This window comes from Ctenopharyngodon idella, chromosome 14 (genome assembly GCF_019924925.1).
Source record: "Ctenopharyngodon idella isolate HZGC_01 chromosome 14, HZGC01, whole genome shotgun sequence".
Classification (NCBI taxonomy): Eukaryota; Metazoa; Chordata; class Actinopteri; order Cypriniformes; family Xenocyprididae; genus Ctenopharyngodon; species Ctenopharyngodon idella.
The window spans coordinates 10,010,819-10,024,687 of record NC_067233.1 but is presented as its reverse complement, the minus strand read 5'-3'; the positions used below and the strand labels follow the sequence as shown (position 1 = coordinate 10,024,687).

Below are 13,869 nucleotides of genomic sequence, written 5' to 3'. Positions count from 1 at the left end.
CCGAGGCATCCATTAATCTCTAAACTGCAGATAGATCAACTGAAATATGATCGCTTCAGCAAACTCTAAAACTGCCTTACGGTAAAGGTTAGATATAGGGAGCAGCTTTGCACGACTCCTCATTTTGTCTCAGGACACAGGAGAAGGCAGCTTTGCTGAGATCTATGGATCAGTGTTGCTACATCAGCTCTGATTCACTGCTCCTCCGGCTCACCCAGCGCAGCGGGAGTCCGACCGTCAGCCAGGCCAGACGTTAGTTCTGCTCTGTGGAACAGCACTGGGTAATGATGTCTAGACAGGTGAGATCCATATCAGTAAACGCATCTTTGACAGACCTAAATGTGAAGCCCACAGACTCGGCTGCAGGTATGGCACTAGATCAAGAGGCCCAATTTTTACTACTTCAGTTAACTTTACAGCAGCTCAGTGGCAGGGCTGGGATCAAACCCTGTCTTTTTTGGCTAGATAGCGGCGCTGGAAAAGGCTGCAGGCTGTGACTATCAGGATCTAATATAGGATCTCACAAGGAGTTATAACTCACTGTTAAAGAGCGAGATTGGGAAACAACGTTAGACCTTCTTGGCCTCAATCATCACTTCATCAGCACTGATTCTCTGTATTTGTGTCTCGTAATCAGCATGTCTAATCCTACAGATTTAGTCAGCTGTTCACAATGTGTCGTTTATCTTTTCTAAAGGTCATTCCTCCACAATCCTTTTAGCAAAACAACATGGTACATTTTCAAGGTTTATGCTGATGGGCCTGTAGAAGCAAAGCACAATTTTCACCTCATGGCAGAAATGCAGCAAATAAATGACACATTCTCCCTGTGAGTCTTGGCTATTTACAGGAGATGCTGAGGAAGAGTTCTCACCTCCTCCTCCCTCTTCATCCTGTCTGACGCTGAGGGGAGAATCTAATTTCTGTAACTCCCAAAAACTGTCAAAGGTCACCTGCTCTGTGGGAATGAATATCCCTGTTAAAAAGACCTGCTGGCTGTGAATAGGGGCTTTCGCACCGGAAGAACTTTTTCATAGTTCCTAGAACTATTGGCTGAAGTACCCGGATTTTGCCGTGTTCGCACCGCAGGAACTAGGAACAATTTTAGTTCTAGGAAATCCTTTTGGAGGAACTAAATTAGCTCCTACTTCAGAGTAGGGTCTAGACCAGCACTACAGGAACTATCAGTGATGTAAGTGTATGTTGATTGGTCAAACGCATGTCAAACACCAGCACCCGGCATTTTTAAAAAGCTTCACGAACATTGAAAACAGCGATAACAGCATTTACCTGTTGTCGGCAGGGTTGTGTTCTTTTCTCCGCCTAGATGATATGTAATACTGAAAGTTGACATAGGAAATTTTGTCTCTAAGCCAAACTTTTTGCTCTTTCAGTCGCGTATTTATGCGTTTACATTCCATCTCCGTTATCATGAAAACCACGACACACCACAAACACAGCTCCGATCACTGCATCCTCCATCCACGGGTTTTTGGCGTTTGTAAATTCCACACTTAAAGACGCTGCTGTCGGCCACTTCAGAGTTCCTTTGCTGGTGCGAATGCAACCAGGAACATGGTCCGTGGGGAAAAAAATTCTTGGGGGAACTATCCAAGTGGCTAGTTCCTATAACTGAGTTCCTAGAACTATTCGGTGCAAAAGCCCCCAATTGCCATGCTTGTTAAGAAAAGTGTAGACTGGTTAGAGCTGGTTTTTGTGCTGGTTGAGCTGATAACAGGAAGTGACTCATTTCCATCATCATGTGGTCCTTGACATTTTTATTCAGCAAGGATGCAATAAATTGATCAAAAGTGGCAGTAAAGACATTTGTTATGTATGAAGGGTTTCTATTTCAAATAAAAGCTGTTCTTTTGAACTTTTTATCCATCAAAGAATCCTGAAATAAATGTATCACAGATTCCATAAATATTAAGCAGCACAACCACGGGCGCAGAATACGCACTTTTAATAAAACGTAAAAAAAATTTTCAGGCAAGTGTGTTTATGTAGAGATTTTCATGGGATAAAGCGAATGATAGATTTAAATTCAAAGAGACAAGATAGTCTATGCATGACCTGACATTTCATTCTTATCCAAAACGAGGCGGTGTGAACATTATGAAGAGCAAACGCTCTCATCTAATGTCTGTTTCATTCATACTGGAAGCCGGAGGGCGCCTTTGCTCAGAAAGTGCTAATGGACCAGTGAATCCACCAGGCCATCCAGCATAGTCGTTATAATGAAGCTGTCTGATCGAGTTTATCTACAGTAGTTAACATATGCAGGTCTTTTCAGCAGTGATATCAGCAACCAGGCCTGGGGAAACTTCTATGGAAAGCTCCAAGTCTAAATGTAAACATTTCCTCTTTAAACTAAACTCAAAGTTTTTCAGAGCCCATCTTCTGCAGTCGCTGTCAGGGTGAGCGTGTTTGCGCAGAAGAAAGAGATAGGAGAGGTGTGCCACCCACCGCTGCAGTGTCTGCTCGACGACAGACCTCTCTGTTAGTTGGTTTGTTTTTGTCTCTAGTTTGTTAGCTCTGTCCTTGATGTGCTTTGCGCAGAAGCACCCCGGAGCCTCCGCCGCATCAGGTGCTGCTCTGATCAAAGGCTGACGCGAACACCGCACTCCTCCCTCTCCCTCTCTTACGATTGCTTTTCATTCCTTTCTTCTTATGTCTGTTCATTTGCATCATCCTATTCTCAGAGACTTGTGCTACGTTTCAGGCATCATAACTCTTGGTTTTATCTTTTTTTCCTACCTTTGTTCACAGACCAATCCTTTTAGGATAAGAGAAAATGTTGCCTTTGAAAGGAAAAACAAATGCTTATAAGCAACAAAGCACATGCTGACGAAGGTTATAGGAGGAGTTTAATCTACACGACTAAAAGCCCGTTCAATACCAAGAATGATAACTATAACAATAAAGTTTTAATAATTGTACTAATTGTATAAAATAGGGAAGTCCACAGCACAACTATAACAATAATGACAGAGCAAAGATATTGCTGAAATCGTTTTCAGAGCGTTTTTTTTTTTCAACTGATGAACGATAAAAACATTGCCAGACAATCAGAATCCACCCAAATAAGTCATAGCATTCTGCAAGTAACTGCATGAAATTAATTGTTTATTAATTGATAATCTGCCCATGTAATCATTATTTTTGTGAAAAGTAATATATTTGTTAGTGTTTTACTGCCACTAGTGTTCATTTCAGCTGGAAACTGCAGTGAATTGTACATTAGTGGCCAAAAGTGATGTCTGGATGGGATATTTGTTTTTAATGACCCTAAACCATTAAACCATCAAAACATGAGGAAAATATTTTATATTTTTTTAAATATTTTAAATATGATGGAAGAACAAAACAATAAACTTGGTTATTTTTCTGATGAAATTATTCGGCAAAAAAGGCAAACTACAGCTACCGATTTTATTTTACTATATGCAAAAACAAAATACATAGAAAAACAAAATGCTTACAGGAAAAAGCATACATTGACTACAACAGTGGTTCCCAACCAATGAACGACTCCTGTATGTCACTGTAATCATCTTTACCTTCATTATAATCGTCATCCAACAAAACCCTTTTAGCGACACTGGTTTTCTTTTTCCAATTGAGAGAGCTTGCGTTTTGAGCCACCATTCAGTCTGTATTTCACAGCAGCACAATGAGAAACGGCCTGAGCTGAACCGAAACAATCACAGAATACATATGAGAGAGGTGGTGCCTTGTTTTAAATGTATTTTTTAATTAATTTAATTAAGCTTTTTTAATGTAACATATTAATAATTACATTACTGAATTATATTAATATATTTAAATTAATTTTAAGTTATCTCGCGGCCCACCTGGAGGATCACTGAGGACCCCTAGTGGGCCGTGACCCAGAGGTTGAAAACCACTGGACTACAAAATAATCAATTATTTTGTTGGTTCTCTTGTTTTTGCATGTGTTCATAATTTCTTTGTATGACAGGCTGGCCAAAAATTCGGCACAATTCAGATATCACAAATAAAAAATTGACTCCAAGTACAACTACACAATGTGCTTAAAAATCTTTCAAGGGGACCTATTATGCCCCTTTTCACAAGATGTAATATAAGTCTCTGGTGTCCCCAGAATGTGTCTGTGAAGTTTCAGCTCAAAATACCCCACAGATCATTTATTATAGCTTGTCAAATTTGCCCCTATCTGGGTGTAAGCAACAATGTATGTAGTTGCTGTGGAATTGATTCAACTCATCGACTAGCATGTGCCGTCATGTTAATCTTATCAAATCCAGCATTGACTTGACCCTCATTTGTGAAGCAGTCCGGCATAAAATGACGGCACGGCAACAACACTCTTCTACAACTCTTCCTCTTCTCTAAAGCAGCCCAACATGGCCTCACCCCCTTTGTTGCGTGTTCCCGGGGGCAGTAAATTTTGGGTTTGTGATGTCACCAACTCGAAAAGAAGCTTGTTGTAGTCCCTACCAGTCATTTGTTGTAGTCCTTAAAAAGCGATTTCTGTAAAAGGAAATATCTTCCTTTGCATTGAGTGTCATAACTTTGCAGATGTTGTTTATGTTCAAGCAGCAAAATTACATACTAACTAAAGTTAAAAAAAGTGAAATCATAATCAAGGACCCCTTTAACACATTTTGAATAATATTTGAATAAAGGGTGAAGATGTCAATCACTTTTGGCCACTACTGTATATACATGTATGTTTTTTGTTTTTGCTAACATGTAGGTAGAGGCATGTTTTCCCAATGAGCTTAGGTTGGTTTGTCCACTGTACGTTTCAAATCTTCTGAAATTCTTAGCGACAGAATGCCCCAACGTCCCTCATTACGTTCTTCTCAACGTCCCCAGGTGCTCACCTCAGCAATACATACATTATTATGAGGACTTCTGTCAGCTACACAATAGAAACATCCCTACTTTTAATCATAGCACCAGCCAGCTGGGAGAGAGCCTCCTTCACCCCTCCACCCTCTCCTCCCTTCTCATGTTTCTTCTTTTTTTCTTGTTCTATCCATTCATCTCCCTCTCTCTCTCTCTCCCAGAAGTCGTAGTGATGAATAGTTCAGCGCTGGCATCTGATGCCCACCAGCAAGAGGCAAGGCCCTTTTCAACAGCTCTCCTGGATCAGGAGGGGAAAAGAGATTAATTAATCCGGCAGACTGGGAGGCAGGACACTTTGGGTATAGAGTTTGTGTGTGTGCACAGAGGCTGATGAGCTCTTTAAATAAACGCCACAAGGGTACACACCAGAGCAGCCAGAGGCAGGGCATATGAGACCGTCCTTGACCTCCCAACACACACACACTCTCCCAAACTGTTCCCTCAGAGACTACTGCCACACAAATCCAGAGTCCACTGCTGATTTTCAGTCCAGACTTTGGGGGGGGGGGGGTAATGTGCCTGGGTTTGCTCTTAAATGCACACTGCGCCTCTGCGCACCAACATTACCACGCCATATGATACTGTACGGAGGAGGTAAATGATGTCATCATTCTGACCGCTGCCGCGTCCTTCAGACCAGCTGAACGGACCTGTTTACCTGCCGCTGACAGCGTGGTAATGTTAGGACATTACATTTAAAACAAAACTAAATGTTCTGTGGCAGCATCATGGTACAGTGATGTTGTCAGATGAATGTAATATTTACATCGTACCCCAAAGAGTGTAAAAGAATGTCATATCATGGTACACGATTATGAATGATAGTCAGGTAACCAAACATTTTATGTGGTAACATTTAACTCACTGGTCTGTTTTTAATTCACTGTACATTGTTAATGAAAAAGTAATAAAAAATACTTTGCTTAAGACTAAGCTTTGCTTACCGTGCCACATGCTTTTTAACATAACTGAACCAACCTGATAACAAACCAACTGAAGTTATATACTGCCAGGCCAAAAAAAAGTTGCTGTTTGAATTTAAATAGGCAAATACTTAATAGCCTATAACTGGATCATTTTGCTGTGATTATTATGTTGACCAAAAATTGATGCACCTCTTGATGGAAATAACATCACAACATTTAATTATTTTTTTATCAAGAGGTGCATCAATCTTTGGTCAAGATCTTGTGTTGACAATGCAAGAGGTGAGCACTCTGTCTACTTCAAGTCTACTTCAGCACATCCCAAAGACTTTCAATGAATTTAAGGTCTGGACTGGAGGTACCAATTCATGTGTGAAAATGATTCTTCATGCTCCCTCCCAACCATTCTTTCACAGTTTGAGCCTGATGAATCTTAACCTTGTCATCCTGGAATATGGCCATGATACATCTTCCTACATGGTTGTTCAAGAAATGAAAAGCTGCACACTCCATCAATTAGGGTTAAAAGAACTGTTCCCAAACATATAACATGCTAGAAACATAATAATCACTGCAATAATGATTCAGTCATAGACTCTTAAGTATTTGTCTATTTAAATACAAACAGCAACCTTTTTTATTTTTTATTTTTTGGCTGGGCAATGAATTTTAAGGGTCATATCAAACAGAAATGAAGATTCTGTCATTCTAAAACTTTCTTTTTTCTGTAAAAAGTAAAAAGAAGATATTTTGAAGAATGTTTCAGGTGTCCAGTATATTACTGTATCATTTTGTCAATACAATAAAGTCAGTTGGGTCTTTTTTTACATGAAATATCTTCTTTTGTGCTCCACAGAAGAAAGCCACAAAGGTTTGGAACAGCATGAGGGTGAGTAAATAATGACAGTTTTAGTTTTTGAAACGAATGAACAAACGAATGAATATTGATAAAAGGATCAAAAGTATTGATGCATTATAGATATATGATGGCAATACCATGGTACTTTTAAATGAGAATACTGATACAAGTACTGAGACAATACCAATATAGATATATGATAGTAATACCATGATACTTTTTTAAATAAATAAAGATTGATCTAAAGTATTGATGCAGTATCACAATATATAGATATACATAATACTTTGGGGTACTTTTTAAATTAAAAAAACGTAAATGAATAAATAAATAAACTGAAACAATGATCTAAAGTACTGATGCAATATCACAATACCATGGTACTTTTATTTGTGAGGAATCTAGAGAAGCCGAATATAGTGACTCTTCAAACAACAGCCCTTTTTATTACTTAGTGGGTATAATTTTTTACATCTAGAAATGAAATCAAATTCAAATATGACAACCTTACATTTGAAATATACTACACAGAATTTGGTGTTTTTACTCGTCATTTAGCAAATGGCTTTCATCCAATGAGACTTACTCCAGACTAATTTCACAGACGGTCTCTTTGGAGCACCTGTGGTTAAGTGCCTTGCTCAAGGGCACAATGTTGATAGAGCGGGACTGTGATCTAACAGGAACTATTGAGTTTCTGGGTCATGTTACATGAGACTGAACCAGCAACCAAGTAGCAGCTCAGATCATTAACTATTAGGGCACCAGCACCTCATTGGCAAATCACTAGTGCGCCTGCGGCCTCAAAATGTTCAGCGACACTTAACAGGACAGGCCTTGTAAACTAGGCTATGATGTTCAGCAGAAATGAATCTATAGTGTCTCCTCTGGAGACACAGGAAGAGACACAAAGGAGAGGAGGAACTGGGGAAAACGGAAGGCAGGAGCGGAGGGAAATTCCCATCCGTCTCCCACCCTCATGGATGAGTGCAGTGACCCAAATAGAGGGGACGGGAATAGCAACAGGGTAGAGGAAAGAAAGAAGAGGAGGAGGAGTGCATCAGAAAGAAAAGGGCAGATAAGATGAGAGATGTTCTTCCTTCTTTGCATGTCTTCTCTTGGGCATATCATCAAACAAGATCCAGAGGGAGCTGAAGTACTGTAGGCAGGTAAGCATGAAATAGTCTTATGAGGGGAAATAAATAAAAATGTTTTACACAGGTTAGGTCACTTCATACTTTTCAAATAGATTTTTTTTAAAAATAAATAAATAAAATACATCATGCAGCAAACAAGGACTGACACTCTTCTGGAGAGTGAAGGCTGTGAAGATGTCTTACTTCAAATATTCTGATAAAATATGGAGACATTGTGGCATTGACAGAAAAAAAAATTAAATGAAACCTGAAGTTAAAAAAACAAGGACAAGCATACTGTACCAGATGGGTCACCTCAGGCCCCGACCGCTGGATAATTGGATTTGCAATTCAAAGGCAAAGTCTTGAGGCCTGTTCCCACCAAGGACGATAACTATAATGATAACCATATAGATATAGTTCTAAAAATCATTCTAAATATAAAATAATAGCTGAGTCAATACCAAAAACTATAATGATAACAACAAACAGAAACCATATAGTTGGAATCGCTTTCAAAACATTTTTTTCCAGCTGATGAATGATAAAAACATTGAAAGTCAGAATCCATTCTACTTTAAAGAGATCGAACATTTAAAGGTAGACAAAACTCAGCTCACGCTTACAGTAAACAGAATGCTATCGTCTGCTGGTGTGGGCGCTAATATAGTTATCGTTAGAGTTATCGTTCTTGGTGTAAACTGGCCTTCACTCTCTTTATATTGAACATTTTTTCTTCACCTCTACTCCACACTTTTATCTGCTTTATTCTTTTATGAGTCTGAGCTGAACTTTTCATCATGTAAAAGCAAATAAAAAGCAACACATAATAAGACCAGTGGAGAAAAAAATAGAAAACTGCTGTGTCCTAAGAAAGACGCAGAACAATATAATGATATTGCCAGTATAAGCAAGTGGAGACAGATCCAAAGATTCAATATTTGGTGCCTAAAGAAAACACATGAACCCTGCAGGATCATAGTGTGCTTTCTGCTATAAGATCAAGACATAGGGATTAGTTTGCAGGACGAAAAGCTCTAATCACAAAAAGGAAAAGCCCTCTACTGAATGACCAAGAGCAGCTGCATGACTGTCACTATCACAGGATGTGTCTCACAGTAATGGTCTTTCTAAATCAGAAACCACTCTCCTTTCAAACAAACACTAAAGTAGATATCCTCATTAAGTCATGGGCGCTGGAACCAGGGGGATTTTTGTATTCTGAATAAACTGAACTTATTCAATTGATAATATATACTAGGGCTGTACGATATATCATTTTAGCATCAATATCATGATGTGCGCATCCGCAATAGTCACATGGCAGGATGTGTGATGTCAAGTATAGGGATCATATTGATCCGTGATCCGTACAGGCCAGCTCCCCGGTTCGGAACGCATGTGAATCGCGGATTAATTGCAAAGTTTAACCACAATAGAGTGAAAGTTTACCATTTACATGTGTTTTTAGGTCCTGTCAGTTTAAACATAAAGCGCAAAAAGACTGTAACTCGAGCACCGTTTTCTGTGCCCACACAGCACGTGAACGCCGAATACAGTTCTCTTTTTCCTTATAAGCTTGAACCACCACAAAATTAAGTCAAAATGCCCGTCTCGGCGAGTATCCTTATAAACACAGTCGGTTATGTGTTGTAAACAACTGAAAAAGAAAACGGATGCGAAGGGATCCAAGGATTCATCTTAAAGTGTTAGTTCACCCAAAAATGAAAATTATGTCATTAATTACTCACCCTCATGTCGTTTTACACACGTAAGACCTTTGTTCATCTTCGGAACACAAATTAAGATATTGTTGAAAAAATCCAATGGCTCAGTAAGGCCTGTATCGCCAGCAATAACACTTCCTTTTTCAATGCCCAGAAAGCCACTAAAAACATATTTAAAACAGTTCACGTGACTACAGTGGCTCAACCTTAATATTATAAAGTGACGAGAATACTTTTTGTGCACCAAAAATAACAAAATAGCGACTTTATTCCACAATATCTAGTGATGGGTGATTTCAAAAGACTGCTTCATGAAGCTTCGAAGCTTAATGAATCATTTGTTTCAAATCAGTGGTTCAGAGCGCCAAAATCCCATGATTTCAGTAAACGAGGCTTCGTTACGTCATAAGAGTTTTGAAACTTCAACAGTTCACGTGACTCTTGATACGCGCTCCGAACCACTGATTCTGTATTTATTTAATCAAAAATACTGTAAAAACAGTAATATTGCGAAATACTATTACAATTTTCAAATAACTTTTCTATTTTAATATATTTTGAAATGTAATTTGTTCCTGCGATTTCAAATCTGAATTTTCACCATCATTACTCCAGTCTTCAGTGGCACATGATTCTTCAGAAATCATTCTAATATGCTGATTTGCTGCTCAGTAAGAATTTCTTATTATTATCACTGTTGAAAAGAGTTGTGCTACTTAATATTTTTGTGGAAACTATGATACTTTTTCAGGATTCTTTGATGGGGGTAAAAGTAAGACAGAAAAATGACAGAAATCTGATCTGAGTAGCGATTCACTGATCAACAAAATATTATATATAATTAAAAAGGCATTAATTGATTAATCATATGGTTAATACATTTTAACAAGCAATATTGATGAGTGGTGTTTTATTATGCACCTAACAGAAACCCCCTAAATGGTTCAATTGTTAAACAAAACACAAAACTAAAACTTAAAAATTAAACAACAGCCTTGTGGGCAACTAAACAAAGAAAACCTCATCCTCTGGATTTGCTGCTTTCAGCTGCACAGAAAGTAGCCCCTGAACTCACATCCAGTATCACAGTCTAACCCATTTGTGCAGAGGACCACAGTCATGACCTAACAGCTCTGCCAAGGAGTGTCAGAAACTGCACAAACATATGACCCATGAGGCCAGCTGGGTATTACCAAACAGGAAACACACTCATCAGTTATGGCTAAATATACAGCGAGTGTCCACCCACAGGTCCAGTGGGTTATTGTAGAGCTCTCACATTGACTTAATGCTCCATCTATTGATTCTTTTCTCACCCAGAGCCACATTATCATTATCCTTCACTATTGTTACGACATTAACCTGTCTGTATCAGCATGTATTATTACCAGAAGCCCTGATGATAATATACCAGTTTTTATAGCATAACACACAAAACACTGCTATGAATATAATATCTGTAGCCTATCTGTGGTTTTCTAATTACAGTCAATTTCTAGAATCAGTCAGCCTTACCAATAAAATAAGTGTCTATTAAAGTCATTAATGGAGCAATAGCTAATGAGGATGAGCATGAGGGCTTTAGCGCCCCCTACAGGAAGATTCTGACAGAAAAAAGAAGGAGGCAAGAAAGAAATGAGGAAAAACCTTCACCTTCCCTTCCTCTTTATATTTCCCCTTTGAAAAGAGATGGCTAATAAAATATTTATCATGCCAGGCAACAGTTTGTGTCAAGATGAATACATCTCCCACATTAAAAGCTCAAGAGGTGGAAAAGAGAGATGAAACGAGAAAAGGGAGTGTGATATATATATGAGTTCATTGATGGTGCTGAAGCAGTGGGGGGGGGGAAGAAAACAGAAATCAGAGATATAAGAAATCAATGTAAAGACAGAAAGAAAAGGGAAACGAAGGAGAGACAGAGGGAAGCATGAACTTTAATCATTTAAAGAGGTTAAGAGAGGGTTAAGAGACTGTGTTCAAAGATTAAATACATTAAATGAAGAGTCTGAGACACAGGAGAATGTGTAGGGAGCAGTCAGGGGTGTAGTAGATTTCAGCTGAACACAAAATAACCAATCTACACTTGACATTAAACCATAGCACATAAAACTAATAAAACAGACAGGCTCGACATGTTTTTGATGACACATATTCGGAGCAGCTGTGACGTGATCACATGCTCTATATTGATAACGTTACAAGTTGAAATGTAGCTTGTTAATTGTCTACATTTAGGAAAATTTATTACACGGCTCTGATTGGTCAATTGCACATTCCAGCAGTATTTTATTCCCTGATAACAACCGATAAAAACTGATGACAAAGGGTAACTGAAATCGGCGCTATACGCTTGCTAGGAACGATTTTTCTTCGTGGAATTTTTGCGTTTGGTGAGCTAAAAAAAAATATTAAAACTCAAATCAATTATTTAATTATGTCATCCGGGTATCGCAGACTCGCTCTCTTTTTTCATACAAACACAGCTGCTGCCATTTTGCAACGATTGTTTTGTACACTGTAATGGATTATAAGATAACAAACCGGTAAGATTTTAAAACATCATCTCAAAGCAATATCTCTTATCCACATAATTATTTATGTAGCGAAATGCCACGTAATAAGTGGTATGACTGTACCATATCTCTTGAATGTCCATCTAGTTGCCGTTTACTACTTCCACTTCATGTCTGGGTCCTGATCACCCTGTCAGGGTTTATTCTGTGATAACAACCAGTGGGATGTACATTATCCCTTACTTATTATATTACTTGGTGTCATGCTAAATCATACCCCCCTTTGGACCACAAAGGGTAACTGTTCTGAAGTCAAAATAAACAAAACAAAATAAAAGTAAAGTAAAGCTGATTAGCACTATGCTAAACTATCAAGCGAACGGGTTAGCTTGTTAACCACAAAAGTAAATGAAATCACAAAGAAAGAGCAATGTTTAAGTTGATTAAACTGATATGTGATCTATACAGTCACACTTGATACTCTTTGCTCCACTGTAACATCTTGTTTAGACAACTTCTGCCCCCTTTCATCCAGACCAGCCAACGCCACCCCCTCTGCCCCGTGGATATCCGATGTTCTCCGTGAGCACTGTTCTAGACTAAGGGCTGCAGAGAGGAAGTGGCGCAAATCGAAAGATTGTATCACTCACTCCTTTCTTCCTTCTCTGCAAATGTCTCCAATGCTAAAACTACATACTACCACAATAAAATGAACAATTCTCCTGATTCTCACATGCTTTTCAAAACCATATCTTCTCTTCTTTGTCTGACAACTTTGCCACATTCTTCATAAATAAAACAACAACCATCAGCAACCTATTCTCCACACCACACACTGACAAACACATCTTATCAGCAAACACGCACATTTTCCCTTCTTTCTCTCCACTCTCGGAGGCAGAAGTTTCCAAACTTACCCTTTCCAATCATCCTACTTCCTATCTGCTTGATCCTGTCCTCACTCATCTCCTTCAGGCTATCTCTTCTTTAATTGTACCTGCACTCACTCACATTATTAACACTTCTCTTCACATTGGTACATTTCCCACAGCATTTAAGCAGGCTAGGATAACCCTACTGCTTAAGAAACCCACTCTAAATCCAGCACTTTTAGAAAACTACAGACCGGTATCCCTTCTTCCATTCATTGCAAAGACACTTGAGAGAGTTGTGTTCAATCAACTATCTAACTCACACAGAACAACCTCCTGGACAACAACCAGTCTGGCTTCAAGAGTGGCCACTCAACTGAGACTGCCCTGCTCTCAGTTACTGAAGCCCTGAGACTGGCAAAAGCAGCTTCCAAATCATCAGTACTCATTTTGCTGGATCTGTCTGCTGCTTTTGATACAGTTAACCACCAGAACCTCTTGTCAACCCTCATGACAAAGGGCATCTTAGGAACCGCACTCCAGTGGTTTAAGTCTTACCTCTCTGGTAGGTGCTTCAGGGTGTGTTGGAGGGGTGAGGTGTCTAAGTCGCAACATCTTGCTACTGGGGTACCCCAGGGCTCGGTGCTTGGACCACTTCTCTCTCTTAGATCCTTCCTATCGGAGAATTCCACACAACTTCTCATCCAAGCTCTTGTTCTATCCAAACTGGACTAATGTAATGCTCTCTTGGCAGGCCTTCCAACATGTATAGTCAAGCCTCTTCACCTGATCCAGAATGCAGCAGCAAGAGTGGTCTTTAACGAGCCGAAGAGAGCGCATGTCACACCTTCATGCACCCTCCAGAAGCTTGCGTTCTGCAAGTGGTGCCTTGTGGTGCCATTCCAAAGAGGCACAAAATCACTCTCACGGACCT

The 13,869-nt window shown here is 39.2% G+C and overlaps 1 protein-coding gene across 3 annotated transcripts in view; it reads right to left on the bottom strand.

Moving 5' to 3' along the window:
* gpc3 (glypican 3) overlaps window positions 1–13,869 on the bottom strand; it is a 146,158-nt gene that overhangs the window by 86,990 nt on the left and 45,299 nt on the right. The window contains exon 1 of one of the 3 annotated variants that reach the window (XM_051860407.1): window positions 2,470–2,628. The exons of 1 other annotated variant lie outside the window; for it this stretch is intronic. Coding sequence is in view for 1 of the 2 variants with exons in the window: in XM_051860406.1 (XP_051716366.1) it covers window positions 1,291–1,354 (64 nt within the window). In the remaining variant the exon portion in view is untranslated. Of the gene's footprint in view, window positions 1–1,290; window positions 1,686–2,469; window positions 2,629–13,869 lie in introns of those variants that run through there. One more of the 3 variants, XM_051860406.1, reaches the window with a different exon arrangement.